The sequence below is a fragment of the Furipterus horrens genome, unplaced genomic scaffold (genome assembly GCF_987537825.1).
Source record: "Furipterus horrens unplaced genomic scaffold, mFurHor1.1.pri manual_scaffold_9, whole genome shotgun sequence".
Lineage (NCBI taxonomy): Eukaryota > Metazoa > Chordata > Mammalia > Chiroptera > Furipteridae > Furipterus > Furipterus horrens.
In genome coordinates, this window is record NW_028327179.1 from 33,056,356 (window position 1) to 33,078,549 (window position 22,194).

At 40.8% G+C, this 22,194-nt stretch overlaps 2 protein-coding genes and 1 pseudogene across 3 annotated transcripts in view; 2 read left to right on the forward strand and 1 right to left on the reverse strand.

Annotated features, from left to right (window-relative positions):
- GATAD1 (GATA zinc finger domain containing 1) overlaps window positions 1-22,194 on the reverse strand; it is a 484,957-nt gene that overhangs the window by 325,283 nt on the left and 137,480 nt on the right. The gene's annotated exons all lie outside the window — the stretch shown is intronic.
- LOC150001559 (perilipin-2 pseudogene) lies at window positions 3,024-5,478 on the forward strand (annotated as a pseudogene).
- LOC150001560 (nucleoporin NUP42-like) lies at window positions 9,976-16,504 on the forward strand. The gene is made up of 5 exons (XM_090287237.1): window positions 9,976-10,083; window positions 13,523-13,599; window positions 14,360-14,446; window positions 15,181-15,268; window positions 15,916-16,504. Exons 1-5 carry the CDS (start codon window positions 9,996-9,998, stop codon window positions 16,482-16,484), a joined length of 909 nt encoding a protein of 302 aa, XP_090143363.1. The 5' UTR covers window positions 9,976-9,995; the 3' UTR covers window positions 16,485-16,504.

Here is a 22,194-nt window from a genome sequence, read left to right on the forward strand (position 1 = left end):
ATAATAATCCTAATGCACGAGTTGCCATTTTCACTGTGTTGACATTTGCACAGTTGAAGCAAAAAAATCGATGAGTAAAGCCCCTTATATCTTAGTGTAAATCAAGCTAGAAACAATAAACCGTAGTCACAAAGTCTAACAGTAGTCAATGAAAAAGATTAATGTCATTTTGGCTTAAGATTATGTCCGAAATGAAATGGTAGAAGTTTTTAATTTCATGAGATCTTGACCTCTGAGTGCAAACCTTTTTTACTATACTGTGTGACCAAATGGGAAGCACACACAAAGTTGTTTCTGCCACATGAACTCAAGTGCGATGGGTATTGGAAGGGAAAGTCCTGGTGTGCTCGTTTGACTTGGGAGCTGAACCAGCCACTTTTTTCCCCCACAGAACAATGGCTAATGAAAGAATAAGTGGCAACTACGGTTATTTTGACTTAAGTATTTGGTGACGTTTTCTTTAAAAATAAATGAAGGGAGCCCGTTACTTCATAGAGAACAACTGACAATGATAAAATGCAAGCTTTCAAGTGAATATTAGATGATGGAGAAATTTTTTTCTCATGTGAGCTTGATAACTTCTCGATACATAAAGTCTCTTCTGATGAGATGGATAGTGACATTAACAAATATGAATATTTTGATATTGTAAAAGACCATTTGGCCGTGTTTGGGAGTTCTCGATAACTCAGTGAACCAGTATTTTCCAAATATTTAATCTGTAACGTTGCAAAATTATACATACCTAAAAAGTCCATTCGAAGTGCAAAATTATCCAGTGAATTGAATGTGATAGTACAAAAAGTTTGAGTCGACATTGGAGCTAAACTTTTAGAAACTACCACCTGTCAAGTTCTGGTGTGACGTCAAAGAAGAATATTCCAAACTATCTGAAAAGGCCGTTAACATCATTCTTTTCCAGCTACATATCTGTGCGAGAACAGGTTTTCGTCCTCTACTACACCCAGGCGGTATATTGCAACAGACTCAATGCATCTGATTATTTCCTGAGGTTAAATCCTAGCAATGCTATTAAGATCAGAAGGTGTGAACATTTCTGTGGCAATTGATGCTTAATGACAATTTTCCTCCTCTAAGAGTTGTACATTTTTAGTCCCCTCAATGGCAGTTTAGGAGACTGTCCACTTCACCACATTTTTTCTTTTATTTTATTAAAAGATTTCTTGTATTGATTTTTTGGGGGGGGTGGGCGGATAGAAGAGGGAAACATCAATGTGTGAGAGAAATATCAATTGGCTGCCTCTCACACATGCCCCAACTGGGGACCAGGCCTGTAGTCCAGGCATGTTCCCCGATTGGGAATCGAACTGGCGACCTTTCACTCTGTGGGACAATGCCCGACAAGCTGAGCCACGCTGGTCAGAGCCACTTAACCAAATTCTTTTTTTTTTTTTTTTTTTTAATTATTTCTTTGTTTGTTTGTTTATTTATTTACTTTTGGAGAAAGAGAGGGAGAGAAACATCACTGTGTGGTTGCCTCTCACTCGCGCCCCCAACTGGGGACCTGACGTGCAACCTAGTCATGTGCCCTGAGTGGGAATCCAACCAGCAACACTTGGTTCGCAGGCCAATGCTCAGTCCCACCGAGCTTCGCCAAATTCTTAAGGCCAATAAATAATATTCACTTTTAATTTTTGCCAGTCTGATAAGTAAAGGCTTTTATCTTAATTTTCAGTTGTATTTTTAAATTGAACTTTTTTACTTCCCTTATTTATTGGCTATTTGAAATTTTTGTGAGTTGGCTGTTTGTTGTTTTTGCTCATATTAACTTATTCTTCTCAGTGATTTGTAAGAACTCTTAATATGTTAACATTAGTTCTTCTCCTGTCATGTCGCCATTCTGGTTTTCCCAGCTTATCATCTGCGTTTTAATTTTGCTTATTATAGTTTGACATAGAGAGTATTTTTCTACATAGAAATTTGAATGTATACGTAGTCAACTTTCTTTTTCTGTTCTTCCTCTCCATTTATATTTAGAAAAAGAATTTCCCCTTCAAAGATAATAACCAACTACATTTTATTCTAATTTTTTCCTTATGATTATGAAAATTTTCTAATATCAACATTAGTGCACTTTCTTGTCTCGCCCCTTTAGCTTTACTATTCTATCAAAAATATTGGCATTTATTTTAAAGATTCCAATTGATTTCTCCCTTCAGGTTTCACTGACATTTCACCAGAGGAGCTGAGACTTGAATACCATAACTGCTTAGCCAGCAACAACTTACAACGTTATGTAAGTTTGTTTCCTATTCATCTACCTCAATAACAGATTAGCTGTGAATTACTATCTTCTCCATATTTAGAGACTTGCTTGTTTTGGTAAAGTGGGTGAGGGCTACAGTTATTTTCAAGACAAGGCTATTTTTATTTTCTAAATTACTTCATTGGAAATTGATTGGTTATCCAAAATGGTGATAATATACTTTGACCGTAGTAACTAGGAATGTCACTATTTCATTACGAACTCTCCCAACAATCGGTCCCGGAAATCAAACCCTTTCATCAGTTGGCAAACACTTAGAGAGCATCTCTTAGGTGCAGACACTGTGATGAATGTTAGAAAAACAAAGTTAAACAAAGCAGTCGATTATATAGATTAACATTCTCACATGTCAAATATCAAAAATTAAAAAGCTCAGCTTGAGGAAGTTTGTGCTAAAGGAAATGACAAACTCTTTTGTTGTTGTCTACAGTCATGATCATGCGTTTTAACTGGCACACTCGCTCTTCTCCCACCCAAATACAACTAACTGTGTGCCGCCAGGTACTTGTGCTTCTGAACCGGGTGATTCAAGGAGCTGGAGAACAGGCAGAGGGGACTAGATCTGGAATATCTTTGGCAAACAGGGGCGGGTCAATGCGAACTTTACAAGCGATGGGCCGTAAAAATGTTTCATAAACTTTCTGTAATTTTGGCAAAGATGTGAAGTTGTTTGAGAGATGAAAATAAACACTCGATATTGACTCGTTATTTTTCTGTCTTCTCTCTCCAGCTAAATTCCACCCAACGGTTAAGAAATCAGTGGAGGAACAGGGTAAATGAACTGAAAAGTCTAAACACATCACCTAAAACAGCTTTGGTGAGTACCTGAAAGTTTGCTGAAGGGAAGTGTCTTTCTTATCTATTGCTTTTTTTGCAAGAATTTTACTTTCAATTTGGAAAGCAAACTTAAAATTTTCTGTCAAGCCCTGGCTGGTATGGATGTTTCTCTCCCTCTCTTTCTCCCTCCGTTCCTCTCTCTCTAAAAGAAAATAAATAAAATCTTTAAGAAAACATGTAGGTCGGCCTATAGATACTGAAATGTGTTATTAAAAATTATTTTTCTCATTTTAGTATGTATTCATTGAAATTTAGAAAACAAAAAATTTTAAAGGTTTTGTTTACTTTTTAGCGAGAGGGGAAGGGAGAGGAACATCAATGTGCAAGAGAGAGATTGGTCAGTTGCCTCTTACAATGCCCCTACCCGGGGATGTGGCCCACAATCCAGGCACGTGCCCTGACCGGGAATCGAACCGGCGACCATTTGGTTTTCAGGCCGGCACTCAATCCACCGAGCCACACTAGCCAGGGCTAGGAAAAATTTAAAAGCATAACTAAAATTAAAACCGTAATTCATCAGCCATTAACTCTTAATCTTTGAGGCTGGTGTACTTTTTTCTGTCTGTATTCCTATTGTGGGCATTTTTCTATGTTAAACATGTCACGTTTTTAAGTAAATACTTTAAATTTTTAATTTGGCTCTAAAGTACATATATAGAAAGGTACTTGAGAATTTTTCAGCAGGTACTTTTTTATGTGCCCTTTCTTATAGCTCTCTGATGATACAGAGAATGGACTAAATCCAGCACCCTCTACATCTGGATCTGGGAGTAGGCAAACAGCAGCATTTGGGTCCCCAGGTAAGTGATAAAGTGTTGCTAGAGCTCGGCGTGTAGGGCTACCGGATCTTCCCCTCTGAGCTGCTGTCAATCGATTTCTTCTCTCTCCAGGAAGAAAAATGGTATCAGCTGCAGTTGATCCACAGCCGAGTGTGGTGACTAGGGTGGCCAACCTACCGTTGGTCAGCTCCACATATGACCTCGTGTCCTCGGCCTATGTCACTACAAAGGATCAGTATCCTTATTTGAAGTCTGTGTGTGAGATCGCGGAGAAGGGTGTGAAGACCATCACGTCGCTGGCTGTAATGAGCGCTCTGCCCATCATCCAGAAGCTAGAGCCACAAATTGCTGTTGCCAATACCTATGCCTGTAGGGGGCTGGACAGGATTGAGGAGAGACTGCCTATTCTGAACCAGCCAACAAATCAGGTTGTTGCCAATGCCAAAGGTGCTGTGACGATGACTGTGACCGGGGCCAAAGGTTCTGTGGCCAGCACAATCACTGGGGTGATGGACAAGACTAAAGGAGCAGTGACTGGGGCAAAGGATGCTGTGACAACAACTGTGACCCGGGCCAAGGATTCTGTGGCCAGCATGATCACTGGGGTGATGGACAAGACTAAAGGAGCAATGACTGGCAGTGTAGAGAAGACCAAGTCTGTGGTCAATGGCAGTATTAACACAGTCATGGGGAGTCGGATGATGCAGCTGGTGAGCAGTGGAGTAGAAAATGCACTCACCACATCAGAGCTGCTGGTAGACCAATACCTCCCTCTCACTGAGGAAGAACTAGAAAAAGAAGCAGAAAAAGTCGAAGGATTTGACACTCTCCAGAAGCCAAGTTATTATATTAGGCTGGGGTCTCTGTCTACCAAGCTCCGCTCATGTGCCTACCAGCAGGCTCTCAGCAGAGTGAAAGAAGCTAAGCAGAAAAGCCAAGAGACCATTTCTCAGCTTCATTCCACTGTTAACCTGATTGAATTTGCCAGGGAGAATGTGCATAGTGCCAACCAGAGAATTCAGGGTGCTCAGGACAAGCTCTACCTGTCCTGGGTGGAGTGGAAGAGAAGCATTGGCTACGATGATACTGATGAATCACACTGTGCCGAGCACATTGAGTCACGTACTCTTGCTATTGCCCGAAACCTGACTCAGCAGCTGCAGACCACGTCCTCCACTCTCCTGTCCAACATCCAGGGGTTACCACAGAATATCCAAGATCAGGCCAGTCACTTGGGGGTGATGGCTGGAGACATCTACTCCGTGTTCTGCAATGCTGCGTCCTTTAAAGAAGTGTCTGACGGCTTCCTTACTTCTAGCAAGGGGCAGCTGCAGAAAATGAAAGAGTCTTTAGATGATGTGATGGATTATCTTGTTAACAACACACGCCTCACCTGGCTGGTAGGTCCCTTTTATCCTCAGATAACCGAGTCTAAGAAAACTGAGGATCGAGGTGCAGAGAAGGACACAACCAGTCAGGAGGCCCAGCAGCTTGAGCACAAACCACATTAATCCTGTCCCTTTCACCAGTGCATGGTGCAGCCAGATGACACCTTCTATTATGTTGAAATTAACCTGCTAGACAACTTGGAATTGGGGAAATAGCTGGCTAGAAAAAAGGTCTCTTCATTGTAGTTGTTTCCAACTGGACTAAGATCTTTAAAGTTTCTGACATTAACAGATGAGTTCTTTGTCTTATGTGGCTGGTAAGAAAAGAATGATAGACTGGTCAGAGCCTAGTCAGAGGTCACAAAATGTTACGTTGCATTTGTGGTCTCATTCTGTTGCCACTGTTGCTGTCTGTTTGCATTGAATAAAAGCACCTTCATGTGGGCTGTTGTCTGAACTGGGTCTGCCCCGGTTTGGTCTCAGCAGGCCTGATCACTGGTTTGTCACACATGCATGCTTATACAAATTTAGTTTTTTGTATTTTGTTTTTTTCATAAAGGATTGTCTTTGGTGTATTCAATAAAATTCATTACAGGAAAAAAAAAAATCAGTAGAGGAATAGGGTAAATGAACTGAAAAGTCTAAACACATCACCTAAAACAGCTTTGGTGAGTACCTGAAAGTTTGCTGAATGGAAGTGTCTTTCTTATCTATTGCTTTTTTTGCAAGAATTTTACTTTCAATTTGGAAAGCAAACTTAAAATTTTCTGTCAAGCCCTGGCTGGTATGGATGTTTCTCTCCCTCTCTTTCTCCCTCCGTTCCTCTCTCTCTAAAAGAAAATAAATAAAATCTTTAAGAAAACATGTAGGTCGGCCTATAGATACTGAAATGTGTTATTAAAAATTATTTTTCTCATTTTAGTATGTATTCATTGAAATTTAGAAAACAAAAAATTTTAAAGGTTTTGTTTACTTTTTAGCGAGAGGGGAAGGGAGAGGAACATCAATGTGCAAGAGAGAGATTGGTCAGTTGCCTCTTACAATGCCCCTACCCGGGGATGTGGCCCACAATCGAGGCACGTGCCCTGACCGGGAATCGAACCGGCGACCATTTGGTTTTCAGGCCGGCACTCAATCCACCGAGCCACACTAGCCAGGGCTAGGAAAAATTTAAAAGCATAACTAAAATTAAAACCGTAATTCATCAGCCATTAACTCTTAATCTTTGAGGCTGGTGTACTTTTTTCTGTCTGTATTCCTATTGTGGGCATTTTTCTATGTTAAACATGTCACGTTTTTAAGTACATACTTTAAATTTTTAATTTGGCTCTGAAGTACATATATAGAAAGGTACTTGAGAATTTTTCAGCAGGTACTTTTTTATGTGCCCTTTCTTATAGCTCTCTGCTGATACTGAGAATGGACTAAATCCAGCACCCTCTACATCTGGATCTGGGAGTAGGCAAACAGCAGCATTTGGATGCCCAGGTAAGTGATAAAGTAATGCAGGACTTCACTGATTTGGAAAAACAGGGTTTTATAGGTTTCAAGTTGCAAAACCTGAAGGGATGTTAAGCACCATTTTAAGTCAGCCTTGCAGATTCGACCGCCTTCCATAATGGAGCTTGAGAGAATTTGATTCATCAAGCCTCAGTGAAAGGGGGGCCAGAATGGGCTGGGCTGTTCTTTGGGAGACCCTGTGGATGGTGCGAAAAGCGCTGTCTTCGAAGAGAGGTAAGACACGAAAGCAGAATACAACACTTAAGACTTCAAAGGTAAGATGGAGTTTTCTTTTCTTAGAATTGGAACTTCGTCCTGAAAGGTGTCGCAGGATGCTGGCTCCCCCCGACGCACTCTCCCGCCCTTTCAGCCTTGGGATAGTCGCACTGTGGCTTCACACCTGTTGCCTCTTCTTGAGGACAGTCTGTGTGCATTACCACACTAGGTCTAAGGAAATATCGCAAACCAAAAATGAGGGCTCGGCGTCGGGTAAATGTGAATGGACTTCCACTAACCACGGGATGTCATAGTTGACATTCTGTGGAGACTCACTAAATGTAGTGATTAGAAAATAAACGATGAGTGGATAGGTTAACTGAGGGAAAATGTGTAATGAACTGTGTCAAAGAAACAGTTATTTAGCTACCTGCAGCAAGCGAATGCTTCTGGCACTAATAAGTGTGAAGGCCCATAGCTGTCTTCTAAAGATGACGTGAATTTCTTCAGCTGTGTCATTCCCCAACGGATTTAAAGCTTTAGAATAAGAGAATGCTATTAATCCCTACTTGAGGGATCTGGTTCAGCTATCTGCTGCCTTTTCTCTTTGGTTTTAGTAAGTAGTTTTAGAGTTGGGAGATCAGTTTTCATAAGGAGTATATTTCCCATCACTCCACTTGTTATTACACTTAATGGAATATCTCCAATTCAGTGAGAAACAAGGTGAATTATCTTAGACCCCACTAGAAAATGATGAGTAGTTGAGACAGTTCAAGTGATAACTGGAGACAGAAAGGATAGTCTTGTTGGCTCATTTTGGTGGTTATGAAACATTAGTAATATGCTCGTAATAGAGAAACTCAAATGCATTATTCACATGTGAATTCCCTTTATAATCTCCCCCTGAAAGATCCATGGGTATGTGTTTTCCGAAAGGGAAGACTGAAATAGATTTCAGCATCTATTCAAGGACAGAAGGTGGAATCTAATTGTTTATGCTCAACAGACTTTTTCATACACTCCCCATCTTTCAGAGGTTATTACTATATCGGGCCCAGTGGGAAAGCCAAGACTGAGAAAGAGAGCTTTTGATCCTGAAGGAATTCATGATTTAGGATATATGCCTTCCATCCACTCCACCATCAAGCAGTTATTCACTTAATAAGCCTATGTCAGCTGAACTTAGCAACACATCATTATTTTTCTAGAGCTAACAGTCCCCTCAATCTTGTTAAACAGAAATGCAGTTAGGCCATTATGCGATCTGTTGATATTACACTGAACTATGTAAGTCAGAATGAAGAGTTTTGTGACTTTCCGTAAGTGGAAGTGCTGGATCTTTGCATAATGTGTGTATGGCATAAGCAAAATATAATGATGTTTTCAGAGGTTTAAAAGATGAATTGCCGGTAAAATTGTTTTGTTTTATTGTTTATTCCAGGTCGTGCCAGACGTGGGCGCAATGGCACGAGCCAGAGATACTCCAGTAGTATCAAAGCATCCAGCTTGTCCCAATCTACAGGGTGCGCGGGCAGCCGAGAGCAAGGGAAGTCATCTTCCGGTTCTTCCGATTCCGGAGCTTCAACTGACGGGAACAGGGCATTTGGAGCACCTCAGAACCCATTTGCTTCTTCACCCAGCTCTTACGCACCGAAAGACGAAAACGAATTCCTGTAAGTGAAAGCCCTCAGAAAAGTTACCCATTCGCTTGCTTTTCGAAAAGAAGTAATACATTACCTAAAAATCGGAATAAGCAGAAAGTACCCATGATCCTATCCCTCAGAGGTAACCACGTTTTGCGCGCATATATACACGTAATATAATGGGTGTAATACATATCGTACTAGATCTTATTTCGCTTAAAAATGCGTCATCTTTCCGTATCAGTACAGTGTCTTCTCAGAGCTCAGTGTGCTTTTTCCACTGTGTTGATAACGCTGTATTGTGAATAGCTTTGTAAGGTAGTCCTGCTTAATTAAATCTGTTGTAAGTTATGAGACCTTTAAAAAGGATGAGGTAATTTAAAGCAACTTGTGATCTTAGAGGTCACATATCATCTCCTATTTTTCTTTCTAAAACTTTTACTTCATTTGCCTCATTCAAATTGGTTGCATTTGGTTCCCTTCGTTATTGTAGAGTAAATTCCTTATCATTTCTCGAGAACATCTGTAGTAGAATTTGTGACTGGTACCAAAACGGTGCCTGGCTCTCTGTAACTTCCCTCGGCTCCTGGCTTCTAGGACAGAACATCAATATAGGTATTTGTTGGTCTTTTACTTCCATAAGTTAGAAGTCGGTCAGTAGTAAACATTTTGAGCCATGTACCATATACTACTGACGTTTCAAAAGAAGAAAAGAAACAAATGAACCCGTTCTTCCTATATTTGATGTTACAGAAACCCTAAATTGAGTATAGATTCTCTGTAGTATCTGTGATTTTATTAATCATAGCATTCTGGACGGCATAGGAGGGGATTTAGTTTAGAGCAGATACTATCCACAGCTTTGCCAACCAATGAACTGCATGGCTGTGGGTCTCTTCACCCGTTTGCAAAATGTGAGAATTAGACAAAATGTTCTCTAAAAATGTGATGTTTCTGTATTACGGAGTGCTTCCTGTCTTTCCCAGTTAAATACTCATTGATGTGAATGGTAATGAACAAAAACCATTAAAGTTGTGTTGTGTATTTTATTATATCTTAGTTCTTTAATATATGTATGACACAGTTGTTCTCAATGAAATGAATTAGCGAATGGTTCCGTGTACTGCAAAAGCAAAATTATGAACTTCTTTAATATTGTATCTATCACATGAAATGTAGTTTATAGTTCTGTAACTTCTGCTTTAAAGGACACTTGAGAAAACATAACGAGAAACCTAAAATTATATATTTACTACAATTTAACATTTCAATCATTGAAAATGAGAAAAAGATAAATTTTAATAAGCAGATGAAAACTATTTTCTTTTTCTTTGTCAGGGACGAAATGGTAAAAGATGTGGCCGTTTGGGAGTCCTCTGGTCAGTGGCCGTTCTCCGTTTATTCACCAGGGGGAAACGTATCTAGCGTTTCAGGTAACTGAGAAATTGTACATTTTTAAACTACGTTTTACAACTCTCATTCTCTAAAAGCGAGACCCTGCCAGATAAAGAAATGAACCACGAACTTAGCTGTAGTTAGGAGAGGTTGGACATTCTTTAAAGTGCCTGAGCATTGCAGCAGAACTTCATGATTCGGAGATTGAGGTTGAAAGGTATAGTTCTTTTAAGATATGTGGTTCTCATGAGAAAATAGTAACATCAGGACCCACCACAGTTCTAATTCTGTAAGCCCAAGCAGAGGCTCTACTCTCTTGGCTCTCCATAGGTACCCCTTCAGAACCTCTTGGCTGCCTGCGGTGAATAGAAGAGTCATATCCTGCCTGCCACGAAGGCCTTAGCTGTCTGATTCTGCTTGCTCTTTCTTCCCTGTCTTTCCTTTTAAGGGTAGTTGTTTTTCATAAAGCATGTGAAGGCCTATCCTGGAGATAATGTTTGAAGGTCAGGAGCTTTAGCTGGGCTGCAGGGATAACACTTCTGTAGAATTACTCCTTCCCTTCCCATTTCCTTTTGTCTAGAGTTTCTAAAGCTCCTTCTGGGCTGCAACCTAAACTGCCACACTGCTAAGCCCACCTGGCTGGTCCTGAGTGAATAGCAGGCTCCTAGCGGATGACAGTCCTTGCACTCCCTCAGAACTCTGGCATCTGTACTCTGTCTCAGCTCTGCCTGCTCATTCTCTGCAAGCATTTGCATCACACCGCTCCTCAGTTGCTTCGGTACTCATTCAACAGATCCTCACCGAATTTCTTTAGTGCCAGGCCCTATTCTAAGTGCTGGGGATATGTTGGTGAGCAAGATAGGCAAGATCCCTCCCTTATGACGCTTATGTTCTTGAGGGAAGGAGACAATAAGTAAAACAAGGAAATAAGAGAACTCCAGCTGGTGATTTTTCTGTAAAGAAAATAAAGACGTATTAGCCTTGTCAAATGAGTTCAGCATTGAACCTAATGCCTGTCGAATGCCCTAAAGCAGTTCCTCCCAAGTGTGGGACGTAGATCCCTATGTTGGTTGGGTTGCCGGATAAAATATGGGGTGCCCAGTGAAGCTTCAATTTTAGGTAAACAAAGAATAATGTTTTAGCATATGAATAACCCATGTAACATTGGTGACATATTTATACTACAAGTGTGTGTGTCTGAAATTCAAATTGAACTGGGCATCCTGTATTATTATTTGCTCAATTTGGCAACCCTGTTCCTGAGACCCTTGCAGGAGCTGTACGAGTTCAAAAATCTTTTCATAATAATCCTAATGCACGAGTTGCCATTTTCACTGTGTTGACATTTGCACAGTTGAAGCAAAAAAATCGATGAGTAAAGCTCCTTATATCTTAGTGTAAATCAAGCTAGAAACAATAAACCGTATGCACAAACTATAACAGTAGTCAATGAAAAAGGTTAATGTTCCTTTTGGCTTAAGATTATGTCCGAAATGAAATGGTAGAAGTTTTTAATTTTATTAGCTCCTGACCTTTGAGTGCAAACCTTTTTTACTATACTGTGTGACCAAATGGGAAGCACACACAAAGTTGTTTCTGCCGCATGAACTCAAGTGCGATGGGTATTGGAAGGGAAAGTCCTGGTGTGCTCGTTTGACTTGGGAGCTGAACCAGCCACTTTTTTCCCCCACAGAACAATGGCTAATGAAAGAATAAGTGGCAACTACGGTTATTTTGACTTAAGTATTTGGTGACGTTTTCTTTAAAAATAAATGAAGGGAGCCCGTTACTTCATAGAGAACAACTGACAATGATAAAATGCAAGCTTTCAAGTGAATATTAGATGATGGAGAAATTTTTTTCTCATGTGAGCTTGATAACTTCTCGATACATAAAGTCTCTTCTGATGAGATGGATAGTGACATTAACAAATATGAGTATTTTGATATTGTAAAAGACCATTTGGCCGTGTTTGGGAGTTCTCGATAACTCAGTGAACCAGTATTTTCCAAATATTTAATCTGTAACGTTGCAAAATTATACATACCTAAAAAGTCCATTCGAAGTGCAAAATTATCCAGTGAATTGAATGTGATAGTACAAAAAGTTTGAGTCGACATTGGAGCTAAACTTTTAGAAACTACCACCTGTCAAGTTCTGGTGTGACGTCAAAGAAGAATATTCCAAACTATCTGAAAAGGCCGTTAACATCATTCTTTTCCAGCTACATATCTGTGCGAGAACAGGTTTTCGTCCTCTACTACACCCAGGCGGTATATTGCAACAGACTCAATGCATCTGATTATTTCCTGAGGTTAAATCCTAGCAATGCTATTAAGATCAGAAGGTGTGAACATTTCTGTGGCAATTGATGCTTAATGACAATTTTCCTCCTGTAAGAGTTGTACATTTTTAGTCCCCTCAATGGCAGTTTAGGAGACTGTCCACTTCACCACATTTTTTCTTTTATTTTATTAAAAGATTTCTTGTATTGATTTTATGGGGGGGTGGGCGGATAGAAGAGGGAAACATCAATGTGTGAGAGAAATATCAATTGGCTGCCTCTCACACATGCCCCAACTGGGGACCAGGCCTGTAGTCCAGGCATGTTCCCCGATTGGGAATCGAACTGGCGACCTTTCACTCTGTGGGACAATGCCCGACAAGCTGAGCCACGCTGGTCAGAGCCACTTAACCAAATTCTTTTTTTTTTTTTTTTAATTATTTCTTTGTTTGTTTGTTTATTTACTTTTGGAGAAAGAGAGGGAGAGAAACATCACTGTGTGGTTGCCTCTCACTCGCGCCCCCAACTGGGGACCTGACGTGCAACCTAGTCATGTGCCCTGAGTGGGAATCCAACCAGCAACACTTGGTTCGCAGGCCAATGCTCAGTCCCACCGAGCTTTGCCAAATTCTTAAAGCCAGTAAATAATATTCACTTTTAATTTTTGCCAGTCTGATAAGTAAAGGCTTTTATCTTAATTTTCAGTTGTATTTTTAAATTGAACTTTTTTACTTCATTTATTTATTGGCTATTTGAAATTTTTGTGAGTTGGCTGTTTGTTGTTTTTGCTCATATTAACTTATTCTTCTCAGTGATTTGTAAGAACTCTTAATATGTTAACATTAGTTCTTCTCCTGTCATGTCGCCATTCTGGTTTTCCCAGCTTATCATCTGCGTTTTAATTTTGCTTATTATAGTTTGACATAGAGAGTATTTTTCTACATAGAAATTTGAATGTATACGTAGTCAACTTTCTTTTTCTGTTAGTTCTTCCTCTCCATTTATATTTAGAAAAAGAATTTCCCCTTCAAAGATAATAACCAACTACATTTTATTCTAATTTTTTCCTTATGATTATGAAAATTTTCTAATATCAACATTAGTGCACTTTCTTGTCTCGCCCCTTTAGCTTTACTATTCTATCAAAAATATTGGCATTTATTTTAAAGATTCCAATTGATTTCTCCCTTCAGGTTTCACTGACATTCCACCAGAGGAGCTGAGACTTGAATACCATAACTGCTTAACCAGCAACAACTTACATCATTATGTAAGTTTGTTTCCTATTCATCTACCTCAATAACAGATTAGCTGTGAATTACTATCTTCTCCATATTTAGAGGCTTGCTTGTTTTGGTAAAGTGGGTGAGGGCTACAGTTATTTTCAAGACAAGGCTATTTTTATTTTCTAAATTACTTTATTGGAAATTGATTGGTTATCCAAAATGGTGATAATATACTTTGACCGTAGTAACTAGGAATGTCACTATTTCATTACGAACTCTCCCAACAATCGGTCCCGGAAATCAAACCCTTTCATCAGTTGGCAAACACTTACAGAGCATCTCTTAGGTGCAGACACTGTGATGAATGTTAGAAAAAAAAAGTTGAACAAAGAAGTCGATTCTATAGATTAACATTCTCACATGTCAAATATCAAAAATTAAAAAGCTCAGCTTGAGGAAGTTTGTGCTAAAGGAAATGACAAACTCTTTTGTTGTTGTCTACAGTCATGATCATGCGTTCTAACTGGCACACACGCTCTTCTCCCACCCAAATACAACTAACTGTGTGCCGCCAGGTACTTGTGCTTCTGAACCGGGTGATTCAAGGAGCTGGAGAACTGGCAGAGGGGACTAGATCTGGAATATCTTTGGCAAACAGGGGCGGGTCAATGCGAACTTTACAAGCGATGGCCCGTAAAAATGTTTCATAAACTTTCTGTAATTTTGGCAAAGATGTGAAGTTGTTTGAGAGATGAAAATAAACACTCGATATTGACTCATTATTTTTCTGTCTTCTCTCTCCAGCTAAATTTCACCCAACGGTTAAGAAATCGGTGGAGGGACAGGGTAAATGAACTGAAAAGTCTAAACACATCACCTAAAACAGCTTTGGTGAGTACCTGAAAGTTTGCTGAAGGGAAGTGTCTTTCTTATGTATTGCTTTTTTTGCAAGAATTTTACTTTCAATTTGGAAAGCGGACTTAAAATTTTCTGTCAAGCCCTGGCTGGTATGGATGTTTCTCTCCCTCTCTTTCTCCCTCCGTTCCTCTCTCTCTAAAAGAAAATAAATAAAATCTTTAAGAAAACATGTAGGTCGGCCTATAGATACTGAAATGTGTTATTAAAAATTATTTTTCTCATTTTAGTATGTATTCATTGAAATTTAGAAAACAAAAAATTTTAAAGGTTTTGTTTACTTTTTTTAGCAAGAGGGGAAGGGAGAGGAACATCAATGTGCAAGAGAGAGATTGGTCAGTTGCCTCTTACAATGCCCCTACCCGGGGATGTGGCCCACAATCCAGGCACGTGCCCTGACCAGGAATCGAACCGGCGACCATTTGGTTTTCAGGCCGGCACTCAATCCACTGAGCCACACTAGCCAGGGCTAGGAAAAATTTAAAAGCATAACTAAAATTAAAACCGTAATTCATCAGCCATTAACTCTTAATCTCTGAGGCTGGTGTACTTTTTTCTGTCTGTATTCCTATTGTGGGCATTTTTCTATGTTAAACATGTCACGTTTTTAAGTACATACTTTAAATTTTTAATTTGGCTCTGAAGTACATATATAGAAAGGTACTTGAGAATTTTTCAGCAGGTACTTTTTTATGTGCCCTTTCTTATAGCTCTCTGCTGATACTGAGAATGGACTAAATCCAGCACCCTCTACATCTGGATCTGGGAGTAGGCAAACAGCAGCATTTGGATGCCCAGGTAAGTGATAAAGTAATGCAGGACTTCACTGATTTGGAAAAACAGGGTTTTATAGGTTTCAAGTTGCAAAACCTGAAGGGATGTTAAGCACCATTTTAAGTCAGCCTTGCAGATTCGACCGCCTTCCATAATGGAGCTTGAGAGAATTTGATTCATCAAGCCTTAGTGAAAGGGGGGCCAGAATGGGCTGGGCTGTTCTCTGAAAGGCCCTATGGCTCAAGCTTTAGAAGTATATTTTAGGAGTGGCTTTTCAAGACTTTTATAGCTGTGGTAGCAGCACCTTTGAGGACTTTCTTGTCACTGTATAACAGCATAGTGTCCTCCGCAAGTGACAGCTCCAGTGAGATGGGGGGCGGGGCGTGCACAAGCCAGAAGTGTAAGAGCGCTCGCTAATCCCTGAGGCTTTTCAAAGCCGCCTCATTGAGTGAAGGTAAATCACGGGGCAAGTGAGGTCAGTGTAGCAGGAAGACAGTGGGTTTGCTCTAGCTTCTCGTTTTTACTTTTCTCCCTTGTAATCTCTTTCCAACATCCAAACATGGCGGGAATAAGGGGAAAATGAGGGGGGAAAAAGTGGGGATTAACATGGCCACATTTCTGACTGTAATAGGTTTTTTTTTCTTTTTCTGGTTTATTTGTAGGTTTTCCAGTGAATAACAGCATGAGTGATAATGCTCAAAATTTTAGTTTTAAAACAAGCTCTGGATTTGCCAGTGCCCCTTCTGGAAGCCCTTCTGTGTTCGGGAACACGCCAGCATTTGGAGCTGTTCCCTTTCCCGGTCCTGCCGTCACTACTTCTACTCCGGTGCCTGGATTTGGGAAACCTGAAATCACATCTGCTGCTTCGTTATCGTTCAAAACCCCAGCAGCTGCAGGTTCTGGCGCGCCCGGGGCTCCAGGCTTCCCAGCTCCCACGGCAGCAGGCCCTGCTGGAGCTGCGGGGGCCCCAGCCTTCACAAATGGCAGGTCGGTGGCTGGCGTTGGAGATCCAGGCTCCCAACCTGACACTACTTGTTCCAAGTCATTCAGTGACAGTTTTGGAAACAGCAGCCCATCTACCTCTGTCCCTGTCTCAAATGGTAGCACGACAACAGTTAATGAATTATTCACGCCCAAGCATCAACTAACGGCAGAAGAACGAGAGCAGTTTCAGTCCAAGAAATTTACTCTGGGGAAAATTCCAGTGAAGCCCCCACCTGTGGAATTTCTGAATATCTGAAAGAACAATTTTAAATAAAGAATGACTTATGAAATTATTTTGAGTGGTTCATATAAAAGCAGATACATACACATGTGTATCATATATACATATTTATTTATAAGGAATAGAGCTTTCAATAATAAACTGAGGAGTTTGAAATCCATCATTTTTTCTTGAGCTTGACTATTTTTTTTTTCCTGTGGCCTAAAGTTTAATAATTATTTTTAACACACCTACTCCCTGGCGCAGGGGGAGGGACAAGAAGCAGGGGTGCCAAAAACATTTACTTTATCCTTACACAAATGCACCCCACCACACAGCGGCACAGAGGCTTCCCAGCCCGTGGCCGGCGGGCGGGCCCCTCGTTTGGGTGCCTCCACCCGCAGTCCTGGCGGGCGCTCCAGGCACCCACGGCCCAGCCTGCCTCCGTCTGCGGCCGCGTTTCTTATTCTTTCTCTTTGACAGAAACCAAAACAGTCGTAGCAGCTACAGGACACTGGAGAGAGATGCAGAGGGCACGGGGTGTCGGAGGGCCCCCCGCAGGGAGCTTATCCAGGCTGGGGGCGGCGGAGTGGGGGGCGCTTGCCCTGGCTGGACACAAAGCTTTTCTCGCCGCAGGGCTCCTCCCACCCACATGCTGCGTGCTGGCGCCTGAGCCCAGGGTCTGGCCCCGAGTGCCCACTCCGTGCACTGGGCTTCTCTGCGTTCCGTCTCGGGGCACAGGTAAGGGGCGGGTCATTCCCAGGGAGGCTACAGGCCCGGGCATCAAAGAGCCAAAATGCCCAAAGTGAGGGTGTCCAGGGAGAGAAGAAGACCCCACAGTGGGGCGTGGGGGCTCCGTCCACTGAGCTGGGCTGAGAGCTTTGGCCCCCTCTGTACACCTCTGTGCTCTGTCGGAAACCCCTCTTTATAGAGGAGGAAACGGGCCCAGAGGAGGAGTCGCCAGCCGGGTGAGGCCAGACTTGAACCCAGGTCTCAGAGGGTCCTGGGCTGCGCCCAACCTGATGCTTCACGCAGCAGAGTGAGGCCCCGGGGGATGCCAGTGCTGGGCAGACCCAGGACACCGCTCCCAGGCTGGGCAGCAGGGACCTAGAATAGCTGGGGGACAGTGGGAGCCCCCCCTACAGAGCCTCATCCTTGTAGCAGCTACAGACACCCAGTTTTCAAGGCCAGCTCAAGTGTCACCTCCTCCTTGAAGCCCTCTGCAGTCACTCTGCAGTCACCCTACCCCCAGGAATCCAAACAAGGGCATCTGAGGACAAGCACCAGCCCCAAACACGGGGACAGCGAACGCCACAGCTGCTCCAGTTCCTACTGGTCCAGCTGGGAACTCCTGGGCGGGGGGGGGGGGGGGGGGGGGGGCCGAGCGGAAGCAGCGGAGAGAAGCCTTCCAGCAGGCGACCCGACCCGGGTCACCCTCTGAGACAGAGGCAGGGCTACCGCCTGCCGCCCTTGGCTCTCCACTCCTTGGCCAACGGCCATCCATCCTCCATCCTCCCTCACCGACCACAGCGTCCCAGGGGCAAAAGGGAAAATGCACAGTGGGAGGGGCTGGGGCAGGAGGGAGGTTCCCCTCCGTGTGCTGGCAGCCACCCTGTCTTGCTCAGGGCACCGCTGGGCAGCCAGGACAGGGGCGGCTGCTGCCCCCGTGCCAGGGCACTTGGAGCCCATGAGACTGGAGGAGAAAGCCTTGCTCTTCCTATTTCCTGCGGGAGGAGCAGCGCTGGATACAAATGGAGACACAGTTACAGACCAGACTGGGATGGTGTCTGGGAGGGACCCAGGGGACCAGCACACCTTCCAGGCCTCCTAAGGCCCACTGCTGGCTCTGCGTAGCTCACAGGCTGAGAGGTTTTCACATATTTAAATGTGAAATGAGAACGAGGGTCTGACTATGAAACTCCAACGGATCAGTCGTACAGAGATCCATTCAGAGTTCTAGATAGAACAATGGATATGATGACGCAAAGCGAGAAATGCTGATTGAAACTGTTTTAGATTCCACACTGTATCTAGCTTCTAAGAAACTACCTCTTATTGAATTTTGTAAAAAACAAACTTATTCACAGATATAATCCCCATATATACTATCAAAACATCCCAGTTCAGTGGCTTTCAGTACATCCACAGACATGTGAAACCACATCCACAGTCAGTTTTATCACATTTTAATCACCACAAATAGAAATCTTGTACTCTTCAGTTATCATTTTTCTCTTCTCCCATACAGTCCAGCAACCACTTATTAGTGTCTATAAATTTGCCTACTGTGACATTTCACACAAATGGAACCATGCAATATGTGACCTTTTGTATCTGGCGTTTTAAACTTATTACACTGTTTCTAAAATTCATTTATGTTGTATCATGTGTCAGTACTTCATTTCCTTTTATGGTCAAATAATATCCCATTGTGTGGACATACCACATTTTGTTTATCCATTCCCACATTTAATGGGTATCTGGGTTGTTCCTCACTTTCAGTAATGAATAATGCTGCTACAAACATTCATGTATAAGTTTTGTGTGGACAAGTCTTTTCATTTCTCTTGTGTATATCCCTAGAAGTGGAATTGCTAGATCATGTGTTAGCTCTTAGTATAATTATTTTAGGAACTGCCAGACTGCTTTCCAAAAGTGGCTGCCTCATTTCAGATTCCCACAGTTTCTGAGGGTTCCAATATCTTTACAGGCTCACTGACACTTGGTAAGAGTCTTTTGGGATTATAGCTATCCAAATGGATATGAACTAGTATCTTGTAATTTTGAATTCATTTCCCTGATGACTAATGATGTCAATATTTTTTTCAGGTGTTTTCTGGCCATTTCTATATCTTATTTGGAGACATGTCCTTTTGGGTATTTTGTTCATTTTTAATTTTTGTTAGTTTTTATGATTTAGTTGTCAGAGTTATATAGTGTAGACACAAGTCCCTTATCAGATAGATGATCTGCAAAATTTTTCTCCCATTTTGGGGGTTGTCTTTTCACTTTATTGCTAGTGTCCTTTGAAGCAAAAAAAAAAAAAAAAACGTTTTAATTTTGGTGAAATTTGATTTTTTGTTTTTCTTGTGTTGCTAAGCCTTTGCTATCATATATAAAAATCTATACAAACCCAAAGATACGCAGCATTATCCCTATTTTTTTCTCTAAGAATATTATGCTGTTTATTTTACATTAGGTCTTTGATTCATTTTGAGTTAATTTTTATATGATATGAGGTAGGGTCCAATTTCATTCCTTTGCATGTGGCTATCCACTTGTCTCGGCACTATTTGTTGAAAAGGCCCTTCTTTCTTTCACCGAATGATCTTGGCATTCTTGTTAAATATCAGTTGATCATAAACACATGGGTTTATTTCTGAACTCTCAATTCTATTCCATTGATCTATATATCTACCTTATAGTAGTACCACAGTCTTTACGTCTGTTGCTTTGCAGTAAGTTTTGAACTCAGAGAGTGTGAGTCTTCCAACTCCGTTTTGCTTTTTCAAGATTGTTTTGGCTATTTTGGATCCTTTATAATTTCATATGAATATTAGAATCAGTTTGTTGATTTTTTTTACAAAGAAACCATCTGTGATTCTTACAGGAATTGAGTTGAATTTGGAGAGTATTGTCATCTTAAAATTCTAAGTTTTCCAAATCTGTCCTCTTTCCAAGCATTATTTTTATTGAATTTTAAAATAGAATTTTCCTTTTCCTCCAAATGTTTTAGGAAAAGAACTAAATTGGAAGTATTAACAACATTGAATCAGTGATCTGGACAATTCAAAAATAACGTAAAGGGAAAGAGCAACAAGGCAAGCGAATGAATAGAGTTTTAGAAAGGAAAACAGGCTTCTATGCCTCTGTTCTCACCCATAAGAGATTTCTCCCTCTATACATTTTAAAAATCTGCATGTTAATGAGGAACAGAGGTTACTCCAACATTTCATTTATCAAAATTAGAAATATAAGAATGGAGTTCCCCAGAGTTTAGGCCCTAACTCTTCATTGATTGGGATAAAATATGAATTACAAGATCCCTTTTCAAAAGAGTATAGTAGAGGAAATTTTGCTAAAAAAAAAACTTTCAGGAAAAAGATTCCAGAGGAATAAAGAAGAGATAAGAAAGCAACTTGAAAGAGATGAAAAGAAACAAAAGGGTACTATGTTTTATCCTTTCATAGTTTGTAGATTTTAGACCATAAGCTAGAGAGAGAAATAATTCTTAAAAGCTAGCTTGACATTAAAGTAAGGCAAAATAAAGAATAGAGACTAACCTACATAAAATTATTTCAGGTATAGTAGGAGCTCTCCTGAAAACAGTTCACTTATAATGTCTGCAATATTTTTTAATAGGAAAAACAAGCACTATTCATTTCATAATTACTTAGAGGCAAATATAATGCTCATACCCCTTGGGAAGCATGAATATTGAATAAAATTCATACAAGTTTTAATAAAGTAATATCTTTTGATAATTGCAGAGAGATGAAAGATAAGCTCTGCAGTGGAAGGGGGTTCCTGGGCTGAAAGATGAACAGAGGGATCACAGCAGAGTATGAGGTCAGAGGAGTAAACTGGTGAAACACAAACCTCTAGGGCATATCCTACAGAAAACCCTCAGGTTCCTCAAGATACCAAGCGCCATCAAGAAAGAAGTGAACAGCTTCTTTCTGTTTTAATCTCTTATACTTGATTGCAATGTTTGAAAATAACAGAAGAAATGTAAATGGGGATAGTGTATGAAGGGTCTCCCTATATACCTTCTCATCTCTTCTCTTACTCACAGAACACACACCGTGTGGCCTCTTGTCATGGAACACATGCAACTACCTTAAGAAAAGGCTGTAAAGTAAACAGGACCTAGGGAAGGAACAAGGGTTTTAAGTTCCTTATTGCCAATAATTTTATATCCGGATCCTTACTAAAGTCCAGCAACAGATGATACATTTTATCACTGGCTTTCAGGAGGAATACTGCTGAGAAAGGAGCTTAACATATGCTCTTTGCCTCATAATATGTGAGGGACTCGCTTGCTGAAATACAGGAAGTATGCTTTAAAGCAATGTTTCCCAGCCTTTATTGTTTTTACCTTTATATAAGTTTTTCCCTTACTACGTCCCATTAGACTTAAACATCACACATATGCTATGTATTTGTTGATGTACTGTATGCTTATCTGTGATTTAAATACAAAAAGAGAGATTTTCTCTCCCCCAAGAACCAATCAATTTTTGCCCCACTGAGGGAGATATTTCTTCCACTGAAAATGCTTGTTTCAAAGATTTATCATTGGCTGTTATTGCACAATGCGGCTTACATTCCCTTTATCCTAATATGTGCAACTAGAATAGACTGTTAAAATTTGTTTTTATCCTTAAGAAAAAGGCTTAGCACCATATTTTTGAAACTACTGTGGAGAAATCGTTCAGATTAAGCGATTAAACACAAGGAGTCAACTGGAGTTTTTCTGGCATGAAGTCAACTGCCAGTATGCTTTCACATCCTTCCCACTGCTGCAATTTGAAAGAAAATGTGTGATGCCTTAGAAATAACTTACATAGAATTACTAAGTCATTTGTGTTGCAAATATTTCATACTCTTCATATATCTTGTTTAGAATAAAGAGTTGAAATTTCATAGAATCATAGTAAACCAAAAAGGCTACCTCAAGGATAGACTCACATCACATTTGTATTTTAATCAAATTTACTTAATTGTTCTTCATTGTTATATTTAC